The 25476-nt window shown below is 42.1% G+C and overlaps 1 protein-coding gene across 2 annotated transcripts in view; it reads right to left on the bottom strand.

The window, feature by feature from the left end:
- The window catches only part of CERS6 (ceramide synthase 6), an 85441-nt gene that overhangs the window by 10495 nt on the left and 49470 nt on the right, over nucleotides 1-25476 (bottom strand). For both annotated transcript variants that reach the window (XM_081181859.1, XM_081181860.1), the window contains exons 5-8: nucleotides 11207-11257; nucleotides 9227-9319; nucleotides 6025-6153; nucleotides 4270-4376 (exon numbers count right to left, since the gene is read on the bottom strand). In XM_081181859.1, the coding sequence (XP_081037985.1) occupies nucleotides 4270-4376; nucleotides 6025-6153; nucleotides 9227-9319; nucleotides 11207-11257 (380 nt within the window). The remainder of the gene's footprint in view (nucleotides 1-4269; nucleotides 4377-6024; nucleotides 6154-9226; nucleotides 9320-11206; nucleotides 11258-25476) is intronic.

The following is a 25476-nucleotide window of genomic DNA, read 5'->3' as shown; positions in this document are numbered from 1 at the left end:
CGGCTTGGAACGCCGTGCTGTTCTGCAAACTTTTGTGGTGGAAAACTAACATAATCAGTATGGCTGCGTTTAAGCCTCACACTTGGGATGGTTGACAACTGGGGCCAGAGGCAACTAAAGTAAAGGTGCCAAGATAACTTCAGATGAAAGATGGAGAATGAGACTCATGGTAAAAAACAACAACACTCAAGTTAATCAGACAAAAGGCTCTGAAGAATCTTCTCAGTGCTTAATTTGGAGGGGGGAAATGTATTCATTTACTGATTTTTGTATGTTCTTTGGGTAGTTCACAGAACAAAGAAGCCAAAAAAATGTGAGAAAGTAGCTAGGACCTGAAATGCAGAAACATCAAGTTACAGTGGGTGGTATACAAACAAGTTGAAGGGTAGGACTTGACCACAGTTATCAAACAAAGCCCATGGCTTGGCAGGGATTTGAACCAGTTTCCCATTGTCCTAATCCACGGTGGTTTGCAACTCACGACTTGGGAAATACTGACCTATAGGAACCCTGGACTGGCTACAGAGGAGTTAAGACCAGCTCCAATAAAAAAAACTGTGCATTTGGAAAAAGTTGGCATTATTCCATTCTAAGTTGATGAGAATCTGTTAGTATTATTACTTAATTTATACGCCGCTTAATGCAAAAAACAGATTTCCAAGAGGCTTCTGAAGTATAAAAACCATGTTTCAAAAATATCACTAAAATGCACACTAAAACAATCCCACATAAACATCCATACTGTCAACTAGACAGAGAAGAAGAAGATTATCAGTTGGAGAGCAGAGCCTTTCCTGACCTGCCTATTTCTCTTAGCTAACTAAGACAAAAGAGTTTATCATTCATAGCCTTGAAACAGGGATACACCTGTGCATGTGTGGATGAGGTTAGCAATGGGGCTAGACAGTCCAGAAGTATGGCCTAGTAGTGGTGGGGGCAGGAGGCAGACCAATATAATTCAGACTCACAAATATGCCACAATGGGAATGGAGAGTGGCTGATGAAAGTTAGAAAACAGCAATAGGAAAACACGAAGAGTCTTCCAGCTTAAAGTATTTAACATTTCCTACGTAAGTTATCTGTGCACTCCTTGACTGAGCTAGAAGAAATCTTTCTAAACTTTTACCGCTGCAGTAACTACACAAGCCATTAACTGCACATTGCTATGGATTCTTCGCTCTCAATGGTCAGTGCACTTGCGTATTACTGATGACATTTCTCTGTTCTCTTCTGCAAAAACACGCAGAAGTGTTAAGTCAACTACAGCAATCTAAAACTAAAGCGCACACACGCACTGGCTTTCGGGTTCACTTCTCTGTTCTTGCAGCAAGTCTGAAAGTATTTGACACAAGTACTTGCAAAATGTATGCCACAAAAGAAAGCTAACTGACAAATGCATCCTTTCATCATTTTTCAGTATGAGATAAATTAGTTTAAGCTTAATTATCCAGCTGGACTATGCATCTGAATAGGTATTTGTAAAATTTATATGCCACTAACCTGCTCACGGGGGCTATTATAGCAGCCTGCAATAAAATTTTCTTTTGGGTTGATATGCCAGTATTTATTCCTAAACAAGCCAAAAGAGAATTTCCCAGAAAGATGGCTTTTAAACAAAGGAGAAAGATGAGGTGACAAAATGGGAACGTCCTTGGCAACTGCACAACATATACAATTTGAAGCATTAATCATTAAAATAGTGGTGCCTTCTGTTTTAGCATTCTCCACAGAAATTTAAAGTAATGACCACCTCTGAATTTCACATATTGGACAGGGTTATATTAATTCTTATCTGCTGAAAACTAAGGGGTATATTTAGCCATCTTTTTGCATTAATTTAAAATGCATTTTTAAACCACCCCAGACATTGGATACTAGACTTACTTAAATTTAGCCCAGAAAAATAATTAATGGTGCTTCCTTAGTTTCCCCATACTCTTTAAAAATTAGTACAGTCGTACCTGGGAAGTCGAACGGAATCTATTCCGGAAGTCTGTTCGACTTCCAAAATGTTCGTAAACCAAAGCGAGGCTTCCGATTGGCTGCAGGAAGCTCCTTTGGAATTGCACAAGGAAAAAAAGAAAAGAAAACCTGCCTCTACAGGGGGAGGTCATATGTAAACAAGCAGATTTTTGCAATATCTTCCTACCAAACCATTAAAAGAAGGTTTTTTAAAATTCATGCAAATGTTCAAGGATGCACGTGAATAAACTTAACACTACCAAAAAGCAGTGGAGGTAACTATTGTACAGATTTCCTGGCTTATTTATTAAATCCATCTTCCTGATCCCATTAAACTAGGCCAAAGCCACAGAATTGATAATGATTACATGAAATTTGTGCTCTATTGTTCCATGCTTCTGCTGCAGAGCCAGCTGGTCAGCTGAATGCCCCCCAAACCACCTTTTGTGGTGCTCTGTTCACATGGACCGGATTAGCAATGCAACTATGATGACTTAATCAAAACAGGGTTGTTTCAACCCGATTTTGTTTGTCCTGTAGGGGCTTTGGGGACCTTCTCTAGGAAGAGCAGAAGAGTTAACTGAGGATCCTGCACAAACACTGACAGATGAAGAGCTTGAGGAGCTGGTGAAACCATGCGCAGAAAGCGACAGTAAATAAGATGGTGATGTTGAGCACGAGGCAGCAAGCTGGGACCTGTAAAAATATTCCGAACTCTTCCGTGCAATTAAGCACATGAACAATATGATTTATGTCAGGGAACTGCCATCAGCTCAGAGGCGAAAGGGCAGTTGTGTTATAGGGAACCTCCAAAAATCTTGCGAAGCAGCTCCTCCTCCGGCGAGGAGGAAAACCCCACCTCCAGTGGAGAGGAGGTGGTGGGACCAGTGGATGCTAGGGAGAGCCTCAACGCCGAGGCTGAGCAAACCGGAGAGGAGGGAAGTACCCTTTTGCCAGCGCCCACTCTGCGCAGTAGGTTTCGGTGCAAGGAGGGGAGGAGAAGGCTGGGGGTCACGCGACTGTTATGCTGGGGGGGGGGGGTACAAGGTCTGCCCACTCCCAGATTCTGCTAGCGATTGAGCCGGACATGAACTTACGACGCTCTTCACTTTAAATAGTTTGCACTAAGAATAAAGCCTGGAAAAGGCAGGTTGGAGTCTTGCCTCTTTGCTCTCAAGCAACCACATCAGCACCTGACAATTTATGACTACGATCCCTCCATAAAACATACCCTGGATTACACTATGGGATTACAGACACCTCAGAGAGAGATGTTTGAAGAGGCAACAGTGGCAGGAGTGATCCTGTGAGGAAGTATTGCTGTAGGTGGTAACAATTAGCCCCCAAAGTGGGAGCATATGATTGGGCTGGCTGGTTGCCAGAATTGATTGATTAGAAGCTTGGAGAGAGGACTCAGGAAAGCGCCCCCCTCCTTGACAATGCTGGGTTGTTAAAAAAATTTTTTAATGGCTTCTTACAGGTTTTCCTTGCATTACGTGTTTGTGTGTAGCTCCCAGGAACTGACCCCATGTGTAAGTTGCAGGCTTATTGTACTTGAACTTTATTTATGGTGCACAACATGAAATGCACAGTTTAGTTGTCTACAGACTCAGATCACATTATATCATATTCCGTGGGTTCCACTATGAGATAAGCTGATTCTTTAGTGGTCCTGCCAAACTAATTCAGTATGAGAAGCAGAAATACATAAGAAAAGCAACCATAGCCCTTGAGAATGACAGGAAAGGGGCCCTAGAGCGGCAGTTCCCCAACTCATTTGGCCTAACACTCCCTTTTTTTGGGGGGGGGGAGATACTCAGTGCCCTCCCTGAAATCCACCTTCTTTAAGTGAACAAGCAGAAGGGTGTAGTCACAAATTTGCATTCTTTTATGTATCTATGTTTCTACCTATGCCCCACAACACAGTAAAAGAAAGATGCTGTTGTAAATAGGCAGGCAAACTGTGACCCAGTTTCCAAGCCTGGGTGAAGCCCAAAAGGGTTTATCCAAGCCTGGGAAAGTGGGATCCAAGGGAGACCCAACGACGCCTGACCTGCCAGTAAGCATCATTCCACAACAGATGAAACATGTACGAATGGCTTCCCAAAATTTTCTTATCTTCTTTCTTTATGCTTCCACTGCCCCCTTATTTTTATCCAACGAGCCCCATTGCACCTGAGGCTACTACCGCCTCCCCCTTGATCGTTCCAGCATCCCCCAGGGGGCGGCATCCCTAGAGGCAGGATGTGCTCTATCTAACCAGACTTAAAACCCCTGTAGTTCCATGGACGCAGCAGATTTACTCACCATAAAGGATACAATCCAAGCCTTGTAATCATGAAAATGACAGCAAACGAGAGGAAGAGGAAATCACACAACTTTTGACACTTGCAGTAGTTTGCCATTTTGGCTGCCTATAACGAGGAAGGAACACGGGTTATCTCCTTAATAAAGTTACGTCTAAAATAATTATTGCACACAGTACCGGACAATTAATATTCAAATGATGCATAGCATATCAGTGTGAACTCTTTAGCGCCCTTACCTCTTCTACTGACGATGCTTCACACAGCGACCTCATTTGCATATCACACTAAGCCAAACCATGGCTTAGTGTAATCACACAATTGTGCAGGTTCTGGGAGAGGAGATTATGGCTGCCTCGTTCTCCCTGGTTGTTTTGTGGAGCCAAGTCATTGCTTGGCTTCATGAGTCACCCAAACACAGGCTTGCAGTTTAGCTCTCTCCAGACCAACCAAAAGTGGTAATCATGGTTTACTACTCATGGTCTCAGTACAGGAGAGTTAAAAGAACCCCCAAAAGCCAACATTTTAGCCTTCTTTTCTGTGTGTTTTTTAAAAATAAAAATCAGAAAAACCTGGGGCAAATAAAAATTCAAACAATACTAAAAGCAGCAATAAAAAAGACAGGCGTTAAGGGTGCAATTCTATATACATTTACATTGGAATAAATTCCATCAAGCAATATGAGATAACCTTCTTACCAAACATGGCATGAATAGGACTGTGCTGCAGAACACAGCAGAAACAGATTTTTGAGAACTCACATTAAAAGCGAATGGGTATTCCATAGACTTGCCTGTCACATCTCATGTGTACAAGGGACAGAAAGCAAGAGCTCTGCAGCTCACCTTAAGTGCCATGCAGGCTCACATGGGAACAGGTAGTTTTGGAGGTAGCCTGGCCCCAAGGCTAAAACCAGCACTTTAAATTGATCCCAAAAACAAACAGGCAGCAATGAAGATGAGGAACATGGCTAGACTAATAAGCTCCAATCTTTGGACCCTAGTCTGGCTGCCACATTTTGGACTAACTAGGACACGAATAACTGAGGCCAGGTGTGTTTTCAAGAGAGAAGGCAACAGCAGGTAAATCATTCAAAGCTGATGAAAGGAAGTCTTCACTGCTGCCTCTATACCCAAGGCGCAAATAATGTCTCTGCACTGCGCACCTGCCCTTTCAGGGGAAATATAACCCTTGTCTGCAACAGGCTTTATATATACACCCAGGTCTCCCAGAATAAAAGTGATGCTAGTTATATAGACCTTTGCTATGATTCAGCAACTACATAGTATGAAAAAGCATTGCCGTAGTCAGTTAAAATGTGGAGATTCTATGGACTCCCAAATCCTATATGGTTTTTTTCAAGAACTCACTGAATAGCCATGTTTGACAAGTACAGTCCAACTGAAAGCTTTTTACTCAAAAGAATGTTTCACTGTGCTCACGGTGCTTAAGAAAAGCAGCACTGAGACACCTCTGAGACAAATTTCAACAGCTAGAAGCTTTCATGGGCTTTAGCAGTGTTTCCAAAATTTGGGTCCCCAGCACCAGCTGTTTTTTAGACTACAATTTCCATCATCCCTGACTGCTGTTCTTGCTAGCTAGGGATGATGGGAGTTGTAGTCCAAAAACAGCTGGAGACCCAAGTCTGGGAAACACTGGGCTGTAGCCTACTACTTTAAAACGTCGTTTGTTCTGGAAGAAATGTTTTGAAGACATGAAGATTTATTATGGCTAAATTTCTCTCTCTTACTCTCACCTCCAGCACGCTGTCCACCACATCATGAAGACACATAGTTAGGACTCCCACTCGGATGAAATTGACTGTGTAGGAGAGGGTTATCAAAATGACTGCTATGATGTGATGGGTAAACATGATGGTAAAGTCCTGAGGTGGAGAGATAAACGGAGTTACAACATTTGTTCACAAATTAATTGGCTTTTCAAACATTTATTCTTACAGATATATAAAATTAAATAAATACCAGATATACAAACTCTGCACATATATTTTATGAGAGAAGATTAGAATGCAGTCAGGAACTTAGCAGGGGCACAGGAAACGGCCTTGTGCTGAGTTAGGCCATTAATCCATCTATCTTACTATTGTCTGCAAAGACTGGCAGTCACTCTCTGGGGTTTTAGGATAAAATTCATACAGCACCTTCTGAGTCCTGATGCTCTACAGTTTAGTTTTTTGGATTGAAATATTTACAGACTGTCCAGCATACTCAAATATCGCAGTAGCGCACAATAGTAAAAAAACAAATGGGAACAGTTTTCCGAACAGAGATTTGACAGTGCCCACAATTTTTATTTAGCATCCTACCAAAGGTGCACAAGGTTGGAGCCTGTCTTACTTCAAAGGGGGAGTAAAATACAGCCCATTCTAGCGACAGGCCCATTGTGATATTGCAATATTTCCATGCTGCTTTTTTCTATGTAAGCTGATGTTTGTGCAAGTTCGAAGAATTATGACAGAGCCTAAAGTTGTAAAAGGATCAAAGTACTTTAATACCATACCAACACCCCCAAATTCTTTATTTGCTGGTAACTTGAAGTAGCAAGGCAGAGCTTAGCAGCAGCAGGAGGGCATCTGTTTCTAGGACTTCCCTTGTGATGTATATGATCACAGCATTTTCAAGTATAGTAACATCTAGAAACTGCCAGGGCCTTTGCTAAAACTACATGACTGCATTTCACATGAATCCAACACATTCCTTCCCTCTCAAAAATGCAAATAAACCATTTAATTGAGGTAGCCATTTTCGAAAATCCTTTAAACTGACCTCAAAACAGCATCTCTCTCTCTCAAAATACCATCTGTCATCTGACCAAAACTCAGCAAACACATACATAAATTTGACTGATGTTAAAGTAATGACATTCTGGGGCAGCTATAAGCTTCTTAGGAGACCACACTCTCCACATGACTGTTTCCGTCTTCCATAAATACAATGTAGGAATGTGTAAAACAAAACAACCGCTGCCCCCCCAACTCTTGCGCATACATCAAAACACAAAGTGTGCCACTGTGAACTGGTGAAAAAAGTTCATCTACCCAGTCACATTATTTTCACAGAATGCTGAGCTGATAATACATGCTGGACTGCAGATATTGCTCATTAATCTTCAGTCAGGCAGGGATAATCTACTGGAATTTATACCCCACCAATAACTGAAAGAGGCTTTTGAACATCAGAAGTCAGTTCTATTGGAAGGTATTTTCCCGTCAGGAAATTGCTATTAGGGCAAAGAGCAGGGTAAGCACATCTCTGTGGTAGATTTCACTCTCATTCTAGGATCACACCATTGCTGGACATGATCCAACACATCTTTCCCCTCTACAAAGAATATTCCTTCTCGCTACCAAATTGGCCCAGAAGGCCAAGAAGCTGGATTTGCTGCGAAAAAGACTTCTGTTTGCACAATGGATCTTCCTCCCTCTTCTCTCTGCATGCCCTCTACGCTCCCCCAAAGTGGCTACTGGAAGGTTGGCAGAAACCCTTAAATCAGCACATCATGGGAGAAGCAGGGGGATGGCATGATCAGAACAGTGTGATGTTGAATCCCTCTCTGTATGTTCTGGTACAGAATTCTTCCAAAGCTTTTTGGAGAGGCTGGAGTTTGCTAGGAGATTGTAGTTTGCAGTAAACTGTAGTTTCTGTAATTACCGTATGTTTGCACAATGATCTAATAAATTGTCTTAAATGCTTTGACTGCTCAGAGCATTTATGTGACTGAGCAGAAGCCAACCCAAATTATTTGAATTAACTACATTCATTCGATAATTGAGTTAATAAAATGGATGATGAAAATGCTTATTCTTCTGCTCTCCAGATGTGCATCCACCATCTCTAAGCACCAGTGACGTTTGTTTATTCAAAAACATTTTCAGTTGATGGGACTCGTTAGTTGAATCCCATGGCCCCTCCAGACGGAGTTTGGAGTCTGGTGAGTGCTGCTGGTTTTGTAAAGGGTTTCCAGGGTTTAGAGGATGTTTGCAGGCTTCCCCAATGTCGTTTCAAATGTACACAATGTCACTTAAATGTGCGGTGCCTTTGGAAAGTGGCCCCCACATATATGGGGAGTTGCCTGTATGAACAGTGGCCAATATTGCCACACAGCACTGGAGATGTTAAAAACCATTTCAAGCTGGTTTGCAAATGTCAGCAAATGTTGCTGCCCCAAAATGCAGTTGTTATCCACCGCTGCCATCACTGCATTTAACTTTGACAGGAGTTCACAGCTAGAAACAGGTTGTTGCTACCGTATTTTTCGCCCCATAGGACGCACCGGCCCATAGGACGCATCAAGTTTTTTGGGGGGGAAATAAAGAAAAAAAAAATTATTTCCCCCCCCCCCCAGGCGCTTGTGGGGCAGGCAGCGGGGAGAAGCGCTCTTCTCCCCGTCTCCCACCTTCAGATCAGGTCCGGGGACAGCGGGGAGACGCGCTGCGTCTCCCCGCTGTCCCTGGAGTTTGTGGGGCAGGCAGCGAGGAGAAGAGCTCTTCTCCCCGCCGCCCGCCTTGAGATCAGGTCCGGGGAGAACCTGGAGACGCGCTGCGTCTCCCTGCTGTCCCCGGAGTGGTGGGGCAGGCAGCGGGGAGAAGCGCTCTTCTCCCCGCCGTCAGCCTCCAAACCACTTCGGGAGACAGCGGGATGGCGGCGTTCCGCCTCCCTCTGTCCCCCGACCTTGTGGGGCTGCCGCTGGGGCTCTCCTGAAGCCTGGAGAGCGAGAGGGGTCGGTGCGCACCAACCCCTCTCGCTCTCCAGGCTTCAGTGAAAGCCTGCATTCGCCCCATAGGACGCACCCACATTTCCCCTTCATTTTTGGAGGGGGAAAAGTGCGTCTTATAGGGCGAAAAATACGGTAATTCAATGTACAAGCGTTCACCAAAGCGTACTTTCACAGCCTTCTTTAAAAACGGTTGCTCCTTAAAACCCACAGATTGCTCTTACCTTTCTTTTGATGTCAATGAACTGAGAAAACATTAAGGACCAATAGTACGACAGCTGAAGTATGTAGTAGTAATGCATTTCAGGCATCAGTGGCTGAAAGAAGGGGTTATAAATAAAGAGATTAAAACAGAGAAGTTAAAAACCTTCAGATCCTCACTTGAATGGCAACCTCAGGCCACTTATAGAATATTTCCTACCTGGTAAGATTTCTAGCGAGTTCCTCTCCTGCATTAAAAAAACTTACGGAGAGAAAAAACACCACCTTACTAACACTTATCCTTTTCTTCCTCTATGCGGCTCACATTGCTTCCTTGTTCTGGCCTGGTCTGCAAACACTAAACCATAGCTGAAATAAACTATTGCGTAATCTGAATGAGCTGCATGCCCATTGATCAAATTGTGATGGCTTCCCTCCTCCAAGGCTTATGGTGTGTGTTTTTCTCCAAACAAACCACAAAAGCCCTGGTTTGAATGACAAAAAGCCAGACTGTAGTTTGCTTCCCACCAGCACGGCAGGAATGAAGGCGGTCCATAATAATAGTAATCGTAATAGTAATAGTAATAATAATACCCCACCCCACTCTGGGCGGCTTCCAGCACATATAAAAACATAATAAAACACCAAACATTAAAAACTTCCTGATACAATAATAATTTTATTATTATTGATAATAATATGAGCACAATTTCAGGAGTTTGCAGTAGTATGCCGCTCGTTCACATTCACCCATAATTTATTTTAACTATGATTTAATGTGACACATGAACCAGGCTAGCATTGACGTATTATGAATATGATGCAGGGCAAGCCTTTTTGATAAAGGGATGAGCCGTGACTCTGCCTAATTCTGGAAATTAGGGCCTCCTGTATGCATTCAAATGCTTTGCACAAACCTTTTTGGCTGGAAACTTTTACTTATGTGGCTGGCTGGCACGTGCAACACTTGTCGTTTTCTATTTATGGCACACTGTGGGGAAATGGGTAGGTGAACCTACCTTTCACCAAAGCAGCTGGCCTAGTCAGACTTTGGGTCCTTTCCGACTCTAATTTCAACAGCCATCACCTTAAAACCTCTATATAAATTATTCTCCACATAATGTGCTAATTAAAGGGATGTATTTGCGTTAGTGCTGACACTGAAGCAGAGTTTTATTTATTTATGATTTGGATAACCCAAATTTGTCCCCTACCAGCTAACAGGGATTTAAATGCTGTGCTGTACAGCAAATGTATTTCACATCACCCTTGCAAATGGATAAAGTGCCAACGTCTATGCTCATTACAGTACCTTGAAAACTGTCCAACATCTTTTTTTAAAAAATAATAGAAAGCCCCTTCTCCCACCCTGCATGTTCAGATTATTTTTTGTACCCTAAAAGGTTGGGTTCGTTCCAATACCTTTCAGTATGGTTTGCCTTTCAGTCTATAATCTGCTTACACAAGTGGAACCTACAACAAAATTTTGCATTGTGGCATCACCTCTTAACATTAATGCTTCTGTTCAGGGTTCTCTTCAGGCATGTCCTCTTTATGTTGTTGCATTCCACACACAGACACCCCCTCAGTTTGCCAGTTTCCCCCCTCAGTTGAAAAAAATGCAGAGTTCTGTGTTTCATAGCTTTATCCTAAAGCCTTGTTAATTAGTGATGCTGGTGAAGTTCTTTAGAACCAGGCTCAGAACAAAGGGACTGGAAAAATCTGCCTCCAAGGAAGAGGAAATGATGATGATGACAAGCCCTGAATGCGTTTCTAGAGCAGAAGTTGTAGCTTCTCCCACCTGTCTTTGCCCCCCTACCCCCAGCATTCCTCCTTATCTTCCCTCCTCATTGGCAGCGTGTAAGAAGTAGCAGCAATGAGTGGAGAAGAAAAAGAAGAGTGTTTTCCTTCTCCTCCACTTCTCCTTCCCTTCCATCCGTCCACCATCCAGATTAACAGCATCATGGTCTATTTTATACTCATTTCCATGCAATACCCATTACCTGATATGGGTATCCAGTCCAGCATAGCCGAGTGTTCCACACCCAGGGACTCTTTAAAGGAAAAAAAAGGGGGGGGGAGCAAACAAGTTTAAATGTTGGGAAATGTTACAGAAATGCAACTAGAGTTGGTGGTAGCTTTACATTTCCCCCCACAAAGAATTTAGACGAGCGTTTTGCACAGCCTCACAATTACTTCCATTGCATTTACAGAAACGAAGTTATTCATATTATTTTGAAACCGATCATTCTGAAAGCTCTCTACAATTAGTAGCATCCTGAAAACAATAATCTGATTCTAATCAAGCTACGGATAAGATACATATTGTCCCATTTTTGCTTCCTAAATGACAATCACTACATTAGCAAAGAAAAACAAGGGGTGTGCTGCTATTGCTTGCGAATATTTTGACACATACTTACTTAACCAAAATTGCAACGATCATTTTAAAATGATTTGTTTTGAGAATGGAAGCACAAATTAAAATGTCAGTAACTGGGAACTCTTCCACAGAAAGTCAAAAACGGCAAGCTAGGTAGACATTTGAAAAGTCAGTAACTGTTTGGGCTCACTGACTAGTACCTTGGAAGTCAAACGGAATCCATTCCGGAAGTCCATTCGACTTCCAAAATGTTCGGAAACCAAAGCGCGGATTCTGATTGGCTGCAGGAAGCTCCTGCAGCCAATCAGAAGCCGTGAAAGCCCCGACGGACGTTCGGCTTCCAAAAATAGTTCAATCAGAAGCAACAGAAGCCCCGTTGGACGTTCAGGTTCCAAAAGAATGTTCGCAAACCAGAACAATCACTTCTAGGGTGCAGCATTTGGGAGCCAAAACGTACGAGGGCGTTCAGCAACCTAAGTATGACTGTACCTTATTTAGCAGAGCATACAAGGATGAAGGGTGGGACGTGGGTGGCGCTGTGGGTTAAACCACAGAGCCTAGGGCTTGCCGATCAGAAGGTCGGTGGTTCGAATCCCCATGATGGGGTGAGCTCCCGTTGCTCGGTCCCTGCTCCTGCCAACCTAGCAGTTCGGAAGCACGTCAAAGTGCAAGTAGATAAATAGGAACCGCTCCAGCGGGAAGGCAAATGGCGTTTCCAGGCGCTGCTCTGGTTCGCCAGAAGCGGCTTAGTCATGCTGGCCACATGACCCGGAAGCTTTACGCCGGCTCCCTCGGCCAATAAAGCGAGATGAGCGCCGCAACCCCAGAGCCGTCTGCGACTGGATCTAATGGTCAGGGGTCCCTTAACCTTTACCTTTACAAGGATGAAGGCAGCCTGTCCAGCCTGTCTACACAAAACACCTCAGTTTAATGCCACTGCAGTAGATCAAGGGTCGCAACCTAAGGCCCATGGGCGACAAGTGGCCCATGGAGGTCGTTTTACCGGTCCACAAGCCACCCACACGGTGAGTCCCTGTGCATTGCACTAAACTGACAAAGCGCAGCACGGGGACTCGCTTCTGCACCACCGGAAATCGTGTCTGCGCAAACACCGAAAATTGTAGGTGTGCGCGCTCATGCGCACCCATAATCCAGCAAACATAGGGGGCTCTGCGGCAGTAAACCAGCCCAGGCAAGGTAAGCCTTGCTGACCCCTGACAAGATCTTGATTGGATATAGTAATCTACAAAGAAGCCATTTTATTCTCTCAAACTCTCTCTTATGCCAATGTCTGCCAAGAATCCTGGTGCACGTCTATCCCCTCTTGATTACAGATTTGTGTGGGTTTTTTTTTAAAGCAACCCTCCTAAACATTCTCCTGCGTTTGAAAGTATGGTGAAGAATTTTTCAACGTACCAATAATGTGGAAAGTGTGTACATTACCCAGCTGCCAAGGAACATTTTGCATCCATTGTCTTGTCTCATTATCTTTAGGAAGAGGGGCTAATTAAGCTCAAGCGTCTAGAAGCCCCAGAACATTAATAGCTACACATATAGCTCAAAGTAATGCTTTTATCTAGTGTGTGCCAAATAAAGGTCAGGTTTAATTGTGTGTGTGTGTGTGTGTGTGTGCGGTAAAACTGCTTAAAATTCCACCCCTCATTTTGCATTCAACACCTTTTGCAGAAAGGCAACAAAGCTCTGGGGTTGCTCCAGCTACGGCATTACTCTCTATTTTTCGGCGCTGTTATTTTTACCAAGGTTATTTGTATGTTTGATAAGGCGGAATACATAAACCATGTGCATAAAAGGGTTGATCCAACCTCTTGGTCTCTTGACATTTTCAAAATGACAATAATTTTATTCAAGTGGAGCTGCTAAAAATTAGCATGCATAGCCCACACCACATCCAAATCAATTTCAGCTTTCTTTCCAGCTTCCCTAAGTGGTGCCTGGACACTGAAATGACAGGATAAAAAATATTTATATGAAGAAATAGTGTTAAAAGTCTGACACTTCGTTCCAATTTACTGGACCCATTCAGGTGCAGGAGCTGTAAGACATGCAAAGACTTGCCCTTTGATGTTAGTGGCAGCTCTGCATGGGCATTCCATTCCATTATATTTTTTTCACCAGCACTCTTCTAGCAGGTGTATACATTCTAGAAAGAAGAAATTCTAAAACATCAAACACAAGGTGGTTCAAATGTACTACTTTAGACTGCATGCCTGAAAATAGGGGTGTAACCAGTTCTTGACAAATTCCTGAAGTTTTGAAACCCAACCAGAACACCAGTTTGCTAGAGGATCAGAGGCTTCACATTTCTACCATCCAAATGAAACCCCAAATCAAAATATACAGCATTGAAAAGTGTACTCATGCAGTATTTCCCCAATGTCTTTTTAAAAAGAAAAAGAAAAAATGTTGCTGAATTAAATTTATATTTTGCCCTTAATCTGAAGATCACGGGGCGGTGTACAACACAAAAACACAAATGCATAACATAGTAAAAAACATACAGTAATCCTACTCCTACACGGAATGAGAAGGGAACAACTACAAGGGTAGTTTTACACTTTATACGGCCAATATATTTCCTGTGTGTGCATTGTATTTTTAGTGACTCAGCTCAGCCACTTATTGTTATACTATGCAGGATGCCCGTACAGTTAAGCCACTAGAAAGGTCAAACTTCCTAAGAGAATATGAACATTCCAAACCTTAATAAAATACACAATAAAGGATTTTGAATTTTATGACCCAGTGCAGGTTACAGGAACAGTCAGGTTGGTGCTATATCAGTGGTTTAACAAGACATACACTTTAAAATTCCAGAACTTTTAATTCTGATAACCAGTCTCCTGCAAGTCTTGTTTTAAAGCTGCAGGGGGCAACCTTCTGCATGTTTGACCAAAAGTCAAACTAGCGGAGTAGCTAGTCAGGTTTATCAGAACACCAACATTTTCAGACTTGCCATGTTCCACTTGTAAATTCAAAAGAACATTAGTAATCCATTTTGAAACAACGAACCAGCTATAAAAGGCAAACCTAAGCATGTTTCATCATTATTCACCTCCTCCTTCTACTTCCTGAAACCTCAATATAAAATGCAATCGCTCCAATATCCTTCTGCCCCCTCCAGAAACAAAGATTGCCCCTCCATGGCATCACAGGCTATCATTACTAACACACACACACATATATGGAAAGCAGAGGGTCAGTCTGCACCTCACTGTCCCTCCTCACACACACATTGTCCTGAGCTGTTGGGTTCCCCCAATCTGCAGAGGAAGAGGACTGTGTCTGAAAAACCAAGAGAGTGTGTGGGTGCATGGATGCTAAGTTGTATGCAAGCATAATATGAATGTTTACTGCTTATATGGTATGGAAGTTAAGTCCAAGAGCCTTAACCCATAGTTCCCAATCTTTGAGTGAATTTGTAGTTCTATTACTCCTCTTTTAACTCCGATTATATTTTTAAAACATCTTTGAATTTCCATCATGCGTCTCTTTCTCAAGTTCGTACTTTCTATCAGCAAGCCCATATATGTTGGAAAGTTTCCCTTATGCTAATCAGAGGATTATATATGCACTCCATTGGCGCATTTAAACAAGTATTCTTGATTACAAGAACTTCAAGTGGTTTCCTTCCTTCATCCATTCCAATTGCCAGACACCTGCATCTCGTTGACATATGTCAAATTGCTGTGGGGGAACACAAGGAAGTAGACGTGGGCCCCATAATGCAGCAGTCCAAAGCTTACCCAATTTAGGAGCTTGTAATCTGTATATATTTTGGATTAAGGTTTTAAATGCACTCCTTACCTACCCTATTTTTCGCTCTATAAGACGCACTTTTCCCCTCCTAAAAAGTAAGAGGAAATGTGTGTGCGTCTTATGGCGCAAATGCAGGCTGCGCGGCTATCCCAGAGGCCAGAACAGCAAGAGGGATTGCTGCGCAGTGATCCCTCTTGCTGTTCTGGCTTCTGGGATTCAGATTTTTCCCCCCTTGTTTTCCTCTTCCAAAAACTAGGTACGTCTTATAGAGCGAAAATGCTAACTTTTCCCAACACGGTTCTATAGCTGTTTCCCCAGAAACGTGCATCTGACTAATTTTGACAAGGAAATAATTTCCATCCCATTTATTCAGGAGGAACTGTTCCTATGTCCTAGAGCAGGCATGGCCAAACTTGGCCCTCCAGATGTTTTGTGACTACAACTCCCATCATCCCTAGCTAACAGGACCAGTGGTGGGAACTGTAGTCCCAAAACAGCTGGAGGGCCAAGTTTGGCCATGCCTGTCCTAGAGCATACAACTGAAGCAGGATTTTGAAAATCCCTATTGACATTCCCCTTCCTTTTGGCAAGGCTCACTTGGCTTCACTCTGCCATGTTCCAGCAGTATCCAGTGTCACTACAGTATTGCACAGAGGCAAGTGAAAGGAAGGCACACTGAAGCAGTCAGCAAAGGCAAAGGATGTGATGTTTTGGAAAGGGTCTCTACCCAAGCTCTGCTTCAAGCTGCATTGAGAGTTGCACTATAGCACTGCTAGGGCTGGATCTCTGGGCCCCCAAATCCCACCAAAGGACCACCCGGAGAGTGGCAGATGATGGGAGCAGCAGCAAACAGGCCCCACATCAGGTACATTTAATACAGACAGGACAAAAACGGAGGGGAAAAGTGTGATAAATCAGGACTGTGCCTCAGAAAGGGGAGAGTTAATGGGTAACAGACACAGCACGTGACATTCCTATTACGCACACTGCTCAAACCCAATGCTTGCAAAAACATTCTTTTCATATTAGTCTGTCTCTCACTCTGTGCAAAGGATTGAAATATTAATAACTTTGAGGCTCAAGTCCCCCATGTCAGCAGCCTAGACATTCTGCTGCAACCAAAAACTAGGGCAATCTATCAACATGAATGTGCAAGAATAGACAGTCTGGTAACACAGCCAAATATAGCAAAATATGAAATCATGCTCTGCTTCGGTAAGCTGAAAAGGAATGTGTTCAACAACACCCATTTGACTATTATATGCCATTTGCAAGTCCCAATCCTTATGTGGAATACTGGCAGAAATTATCTGATAAGACTGCATGAAACAAGAAGCAACAAGTACAAGATGGGAAAGAACTGGTTTGCCAGTGACAACTAACAGCGATTGCACCAATGTCTTCTTCACTAACAATGAAATATAGAATTCAGCTGGAATTGTAAGTTTAACTTGAGTCAATACGAATACCATCATCGACAGGCAGGTGTTTTGAGATCACAATGCAATGTACAATTATATAAAAGCAATGCCAAGTTGACAAGTCACTCAGTGTAAAGTTAAAAGTAGCTACCTAGTAGGTTATTTTCCTTGCCAGTTATATGCAAGAGAAACATACAATTCCATTAAAACAAACCTTAAATGAGTGTTTCCCCTCTCCTCCCTCTCCCTGATCATTCTCTTTTCACAATCAAGTTGTGTATTTTATTTTGCTACAATCTACTCTATTGATTTATTTATTTTTTACTGATTTTATGTTTCCTTTCCTAGGGTATAATTCAGTGCTTCTGACCCATGTGTATCATGTTTTGCTATCTTAAAACAGAATGTGGTTAATTTATTTTGAAAAACCGGTATCTTGGAAGAGATCTAATTAGGATTTTATTATTTTTAATAGATGTATTAAATTAATATCCCACCATTCTTCCCAAGGAAGTCCAGGATGCAAGTTTTACAGTACCTGAAGCCCTAATGTTCAGACAAATGCCAACACCTTTGAAGTTTCCAGGAGGACACAGGAAAAGCAGCTCAGGGTAATGGAATCCACAAGAACTCTCAGGTATCAATGACTTACTGGACAAACTGGGTGAATTTAGAGGTGGTTCTCTTTCCTTGCAATCAGGATCTATATAATCTTCCAGGTAAAAGCTCCTCTCAGAATGCACTATTTTGTTTGGAACTGGGAAGAGCACATAAATCAGCTCAAAATGTTTAGGATACCAATTTCCAAATAAATAGTTTCCAAATGGCAGTACCTATGGCTCCCTCGCTTCCTTTATAACTATTTTAGCTTCCCTCCTCTAAAGTCTTCCACTTTAATAGTTGCTTGTAATTTTCAGTCATTCTTATATTACAGCACAAGCACATAACCTACAAGGTTATCTTTCATCGGTTTGTGGGTATTTACCTCCTTACAGATTTTCAATATAAACCCTGAATTAAGTGGTTCACAATTTTTGCAATTAAAATAAACCAAATTATAGATTTTGACCAAATAGCAAAACCTGTGTGTGTACTTCATCTGCTTAATTGACAACCGCAGCCTCAGCATCCATTGACGTCAGTGGGGTACATGGGTCCCAGCTGTGCATAGGATGCAGCCTTAGGTTCCAATGCCTCTAAGTGCTCTGCTGGCAGAAGTCCCACTCAGCACAAAGGCTTTATCACTATATAGGAATGCCTTTTCCAAAAGCTCTGAATGAACAAACATTTGCTAGAATTTTAGGAACACGCAGTGTGGGTCTGCTTCGATCTACTTTTGCAAGGTGATTTCTCTGGGACTGAGGCCAGTGGTTGCTGTTTGTTTGTTTTAAGCACAATAATATGACATGCAAGTAAAACTTGACTACTTACTAGCAGGCACAGAAATAAGTTGCTCCAAAGGTGGTTTCAACTACCTTTTGGAAATGCATTTCTAATAATTTTTAAAAGACTCCGAGGGTTTTCTGCTGGTTCCCTCACTACGAGAAGCGAAGTTACACTGAACCAGGCAGAAGGCCTTCTGGGTATAGGCACCCTCCCTTCACATGTCAAGCAGATAAAGAACTACATTACTTTAGAAGACATCTGAAGGCAGTCCTGTATTGGGAAGTTTTTCATGTTTGGTATTTTAATATGTTTTATATAAACTGCCCGGAGTGGTTGGGGAAACCCAGCCAGATGGACCAGGTATAAATAATAAAATTATTATTATTACTGGCCACAGAAGAGTTTAAAAGGGGGACAGGTATGGAATAGATATCTTAATCACAACCTCTCTTCTCTAAACACAAGTTTAGTGTTCACCCCACTTCTACCGCAACCTTGGCATTTAGATAAAATCCTGCCCCCCTTTGTTCACATTTGTCCACAGTTCCATATTCTAGACATTCTGCTGTTATAATTTAAATACTACTAGAAAAGTAAGGTCAGTGTGCTAAAAGAAAAATAACAAAATCAGGGAGAAGCACTTTTCAACATGGACTCAACATTTGAGCTTCATTTGAACTTGCCTTTTCCAAAGCAATTTTTTTGGATGCTACCAGTAATAAATCAGAAGTACATGCAGTTTCTACACCACCACCACATTTCTGCACGTGAGAGGCCACATAGCCCCACAAGGGAAGTGAGTATTTATAGTTTTGTAATTATGAAGGGAAACCATTAGAAATCCATGTCATGTACTTCAAAAGAATTCAACAGTTATATGACAGCTCAAGAAAAACAGCCAAAACCTGGGAAAACAACAGTGTCTTCCATACACTTTACAACATCCTGGAACACCTATACAGGGCCATAATGTTCTAAACCGGCTCTCTCTCTCTAATGCGTCTGTGTTTAAAGACTAGTAAAAGTTTGGATTCTGAGCCTTTCCAATGAGGCTGAATAGCCATGTAAGTATTCACCACAGTGTAGATGGTTAGGCTTCACTGCATCCCTTTTCAGAATTTTTGAACTGAAGGAAGGGAGGGAGGGAGGGAGGGAGGGAGGGAGGAAGGAAGGAAGGAAGGAAGGAAGGAAGGAAGGAAGGAAGGATTCAACAAGACTTCTTGGCAAGTCATTTTCAAGCTTTATTTTTTCCTCCAGAGGAAGCAGAAACAGCTGTTCAGGTTAGTACAACTTTTGTACATGTTGTACATGAGCAACTTCTGCCTTGGGGGGGGGGTATATTCCTTGGCCCCATAGCAGTTTTTAAGTACCACGTGCCTTTGGACCAGAAATATCTGGGTCTCTGTTTTGTTTTAAATAAAACATTTGCCACATGCCGAATGCCACCCTTGTGCCATCACATTTTTCTTCAGGAGGTTTGTGTGTTGGACAGCTCCCTAATTAGCTGGAAACCCTGCTCTGATGTTAACTTTTGCCATCCTTTTCTTCAGAGCAAGATTATAATTGGAAACTGGGGAACTGGCTAAAAACTACACACAAATGGGGTGATTTTGAGTGGAGAAGCAGTGGAGAAAAAACTTCACACACTACTTGCCTGCTTACTTTTCCATTCCAACTCCCGCCCCATAAACTTTTCCCTCTCACATGGTTTTGAATATCTGGCAGCGTAAACACACATATTGAACTTTATGCTGGGGAAGTAGAAAACAATACGTGTGTGGGGATTTGGTAGGGGGAAAGGGTTCAGCATTCCTCTTTCCCATGTTGCCGTCCAGACATGTCTCTATCCAGAGGAGTGGTTATATTATATACATCACTTTTTGGCCTAAATGTCCCCGTCCCTGCAAGTGATAAACAGCATATTAATACAACAAAAATGTATTATGAAATACAATAAATCAATCAAAATATAAAACAGCAACTTATAATAATATAGGGGGACAAGACTGTAAATGAAAGGATTAAATTACCAATCGTGTATATCGACCCTTGTAGAAACTACAAACCTGAACAGATGATGAGATACATTTTCTTTCTTTCTTTTTTTTAATGTATACAAACACTTGCTTTTTCTTATGGGAAAGAGGGGCCACTGGGGTTTAGTCACACATATTTGCATGTAGTGCACAGTAGGGGGTACTTGTTAAAAAGAAACGAAGCATGGTTCATTATCTGAGAGAAAAACAATTATCAAAAAGCTCTGTATCAACAAAAAGCTCTCGTTTATTAGAAACAGTTCAAAAGAGAACAGTTTAGTTATCTTACCATGCATCCTCTGTTTGTAACATTATAATGTAAAACTTGTATATTATTTAAAAAATACAGGTGTCTTCATGGTGTGTGTTCCAAGTTAATTTATTATTTGGCATTTTTCTAGATGCTGGAAAATTAAGCGCTGGTGCTAAAATTGGAGGGAGGGGTGGTTGCTAGGAGAATGCTACTGATCTATTTACCAGCTATGTTTTGTAAGCAGCAGCTATATAGTGCTTATAAAAATTATCTTCACCGTGGTTCATTTCGACATGTGAGCTGCTTTGGGCACAACTGTGCCGGAAAGCGGCATAAGTATTTCATTTTGAAATTTCTTATAAATGCTTCCTATCCAAAAGAACTGCACAGCAATGAACAAAACAGAAATCAGGTACAATACTATAGAATCTCAAAGCGACGTACAGTCACATCTTCTGCGATTTAGCTTGCACAATTTCAACCACCCGTGGTTGAGGGCAGGCTGGTTGAAATTGCACAAGTTGAACCTCAGCAAGAAGGAGAATTGAAAACCTATTTTCATGCCAGGCCTTGCTTGGGGTTGTCCAGTGTGGAAAGAGCTTTTAAGCTCTCCACTTTGCGGGGGTGGGGTGGGGTGGGGACATCAACAGTGCATCAGCTTTGGGATGCTCTCATGAGATCTCTCAGGCCAAATCAAGTTCACATGAGATCCGGCGAGGAGGCGAAAGGAGGTCGCCCCCTGGCTGCATCACAGTTTCAACAGCAAGCGGCCACACACCCCAGCTATCCCGAATGGTCAGCTGGGGGGTGTGACGCAGCCGGGAGTCTCTATGACGTGGGCAGCATCCTTGCACCCACAACCAGGTCACTAGGAGGTCCTGGATTGCTCCCTGGGGAAGGGGAGTGGACCTTTTAAGCTCTCCACCTTCCTTGCTAAGTAAAGCCCACTTGGTGCATGTGCTATGGGAGTACTGCAGATTCTCTCTCTCCTTCCTTCACCTGCCAGGTGAAGAGCTACATCTCTTTTGACTGGCTTTTGACACCTGAGATGTACATTTTAAGACCTGCCTTATTACTGTAGTTTAAAGTTGTTTTAAACTGTTGTTTTAAAATATTGTGTAGTATAGCATTTTAATATTAATGTTGTTTTAGCCAACCCTGGAACCTTAGGGTGAAGGGCAGGTAATAATTACAATATAGTCAAAATGACACCATCCACACATACAAGGTCTGGGAGGAACCCCAGGATTTCCAGAAGAACATTATATATATATATATATATATATATATATATATATATATATATATATATATATATATATATATATCCCTAAGCTCCCTACCGCTGAGCAGGCTTAGTTGGCATGGAATGCTGCCTGTGAAGGAAAATGGGAAACTCAGGGGATGGAGGAAGAACAAAATGGAAAATCCTGAAAAGGGAATGGCTGACTGAACGCTGAACAGGAACACTAAATTTTCAAGCATAGTGTTGCAGAGACCACTTGTCTGCTGTTTTCCGAGAGGTTTCTGTGTCGTGATGAAATCCTTAACTGTGTTTCGGGCTACAGTGGTTTCTTGCTATCTTTCTTCTGACTTTCCATTTCCGCTGCAAATTTATCTTCTAAGTGTACCTGGATCCATTTGGACGTATCTAACATTTCATAGAACTGCTTAAAGAGGCTACTATCCATAGAAATCCCTACTAAAATGGGCGAGTTCTTATTTTCTAAAATTTGTTGGCTGCTAACACGTTTCTGCAATTTGCCAACATGCATGCATGACTCTACTGGTTATACTTTGCAACGCTATACAGGAGCGCCACAGATTGAACAGAAGAATTCTGCCAGATTCTGTGTAGAATATTATATAAGAAGAAACACAGCCTCATTTCAAGACAGAATTTGCTCTCCACTTCTAAATATACTTAGACGCTATTAACCTCCAATTTTTCCTCTGTGACATCTTGGCAATGACAGCCCAATGTAATGTAATTACTTTATAAGATTATCTTTTGTTTCTCAAAGAAATAAATTACACCAAGGCACTTCAGCAAAGTTAAGGACTTTAACAATCTCTTCCCTTAAACACCATTTCCTTGTCATCTTTGCATAATTGGGTAATACTAGCCTCTTAAAACACAGCTTGTTGATGTCTGCAAAATCATCATCATACAATACAAGAGGGAGTGATGAACATTGGGATCACCACGGATTCCAGTCAATGAAAGGAGGGTGTGTCCTGGACTGAGCTGCTTCCCCCATTTCTATCTAAAGCAGGGCCAAGTATAATTTATACCTTCCATTGATAGAAGTTTCCAACGTTTTCAGGTCATACTGAGGAAACTTGACAACTGGGGGGGGGGGTAAAAATCTGTCAGGGTGTGGCCTGAGGAATCCTAGCAGGAGACAAGAATGCAGAAGCCCAAAGGAAAGTCAGAGATAAAATACTTTACAACAGACTAGAAGGACTTTTTTTGGGGGGGGGGAGGATCTTACTAAAATCTTTAGCAAAACTGGTCTCAAACCACAATCTCCTTGATAGTAACCTCCCTCTCCTGATGCTCACAAAGCAAGCAGGTAATGAGATCCTTCTTCCGCTGAATCAAATGAATATTCACTACTCATTGCAACATCCCTTTGTCATGCAAAAGAAAAAAGCATCAGAGATTGTGCTACTCTGACATTCCTCTCTGCAAAGCTATCTGGTCTGTTGAATGTTTAAAAAGCCCTAAACTCAAGTTAATCCCCAACACAGAAAAGTGAATTACTAGGCAGAAGCGTTTTGTCCATCACAATAAATTCTGAAGTACTTCTCTGTGTCACAACCAAGCAAGTGGTGGTGTAATTATGTGCAGGGATGGTATAATGTCGGAGAAGACATGCTTGGATTAGACCTCTTTTTCCAAGCAGTGTGTGGCAAACCAAACAGAATGCAACATTGGCAAAAGCAAATGGCAAGCATAAAACTGAATGTGTGCATGGATTTGGGAGTCACAGATCTTATTTCCAACTCTTCATAATATTGCTAAACATTTATTCAGCTATCATTATCCTCCCTCAGATAAAGTATTGATATATTTGGATAAAAACTTTAAAGAGCAGTAAGCTGGTGCATCTATCAGAAAAATCCAATATGAGATAGACTTCTTCAACCTTTGAAGCATGAGTCTACAGACCTCCCCATAAGTGTTCAGGAACAAAAGCTAGCCTTTATGGGAGAAGGCAGTTATTTTCCAAGGGTTTACAATAATTGGAAATCTCTCCTTGCTCAGAATCTAGAATTGACAAGATTAAGGGCCACTTCAGACTTTCACTAGAAGCAGCAAATGGAAGCCAGAGCATCTCATTCTCACCTCCAGATTATAGCCGAAGGGAAGAGATATTCACATCACAGGGATATATATATTCTGCCCCGCATCAGTTGAACATGTACATCCCCAAAGGGCAGGGATGGAGAACTTGTGGCCCTCCAGATGTTGATCAACTCCAGCTCCCATCAACCCCAAGCAGTGCATCCAGTGGTGATTGACGACAGGAGTTTACTCCAAGAACATTTGGAGGGCCACAGGTTCTCCACCCCACCATAGTAAATGTAGCCCCTTTTTTTGGATCTGGCTCATATTGGTGGAAGAAGGAAGCATTGTTCACACTCCCTCTTGCAGCTTCTCATAAACATCTAATGTGGTCCACAGAATCTCGAATTCCGACTTCAGTCATAGGATCATAGAATTGGGTTGGAAGGGATCCTGAGGACCATGTAGTCCAACCCCTTGCAATGGAAGAATATGCAGCTGTCCCATACGGGGATCAAACCTGCAACCTTGGCTTTTGTTCTCATTTTTTTCTTCATCCCACCCTAGTGCTCCCCCAACAAAAAACACTCTTTCAAAGAAAAATGCATATTTTCTGAATTTGATGCTGCAGAATCCTAAATACAGCAGAAGCAATTAACAAAACAGTTCCCCTGCTGCATCCAAAGGCTTACTTATGGACTGATTGTACCACTGGCACAATAGATATTCTTTGCAAGAGTGCGGAGTTCATTATGTTGTATTGATTTTCATGAGTTTCTAAAATGTATTTACAACAATCAGTGAAACCCTCCAAGTGATCAACTGAATGAGGTGAATAACTCGGCGGGATACACGTCACTATTAAAAGAGCCAAGATAAAAAGCATCCATTAAACGCAGAATGGTAACAAGTCTTCCTGCTAATTTCTCAAAATGGCCTCTTTGGGCACCATGGTAACGTGCCTGGAAACTAAAAAGAGAAAAAAAAAGGGTTTCTAAGAATTTATCCTGTGTCAAGGACACCATTGCCAAGAGATTCTAAAATGCAGCACTTGTATTCTTTGCCTCAAAGTACAAATGTACAAGTGCTGAAACTAATTTTGGACATTAAAATGCTTAAAAAAATGCATATATGTATGCAAAAAGGTTTGATGACACCACTGTAAAATGAATAGATGAAGGCAGGTTTGAAGCCGAAAGATGTCTCAAATCCACTAAGTTACAAGTGGTGAGCCCATGCAACAGTGGAGGAGCGACGGTTTCACCCATCTAGGGATGACAGGAGAGGAGTCCCAACTTCATGTGTTCACTCTGTTACCTTATGTAGCTAATGTTAGCCCATGCAATCTTCAAAGATGCCGCAAAATACCTTTTCTAGTTATCTGCTGAACATATCATGTACCTATCATACTAATTTGACTACGCCCAAATTCAAAATTACAGGAAGGACCTTTATATTATTTATAGTGAAGCTTAACCCAGATAAGGCTAAGGCACGCTTAGTACGTGCTTCCCTAAATAGGAGTGGCAGGGTTCTACTTGTTCCCTCTGAAGAAATAGCCTGGGGATACTTCTGGATCTGCTACTGTTTCTGGAGGCGCAGTGGTATGGAATGCCTTCCACTGGCTTCAGCTGATGGCCCAGCTGTGGCTGTACCTAGATGGGGTAGTCTAACTTCTTGTCCATGTTTTGGAAAGCTCCAGGTTAGATAAATGAAATATGTTAT

Source organism: Podarcis bocagei (genome assembly GCF_964188305.1).
Source record: "Podarcis bocagei genome assembly, chromosome: 1".
NCBI classification, from domain to species: Eukaryota; Metazoa; Chordata; class Lepidosauria; order Squamata; family Lacertidae; genus Podarcis; species Podarcis bocagei.
Note: the sequence above shows the minus strand (reverse complement) of the source record. Positions and strands in the feature narration are given on the sequence as shown.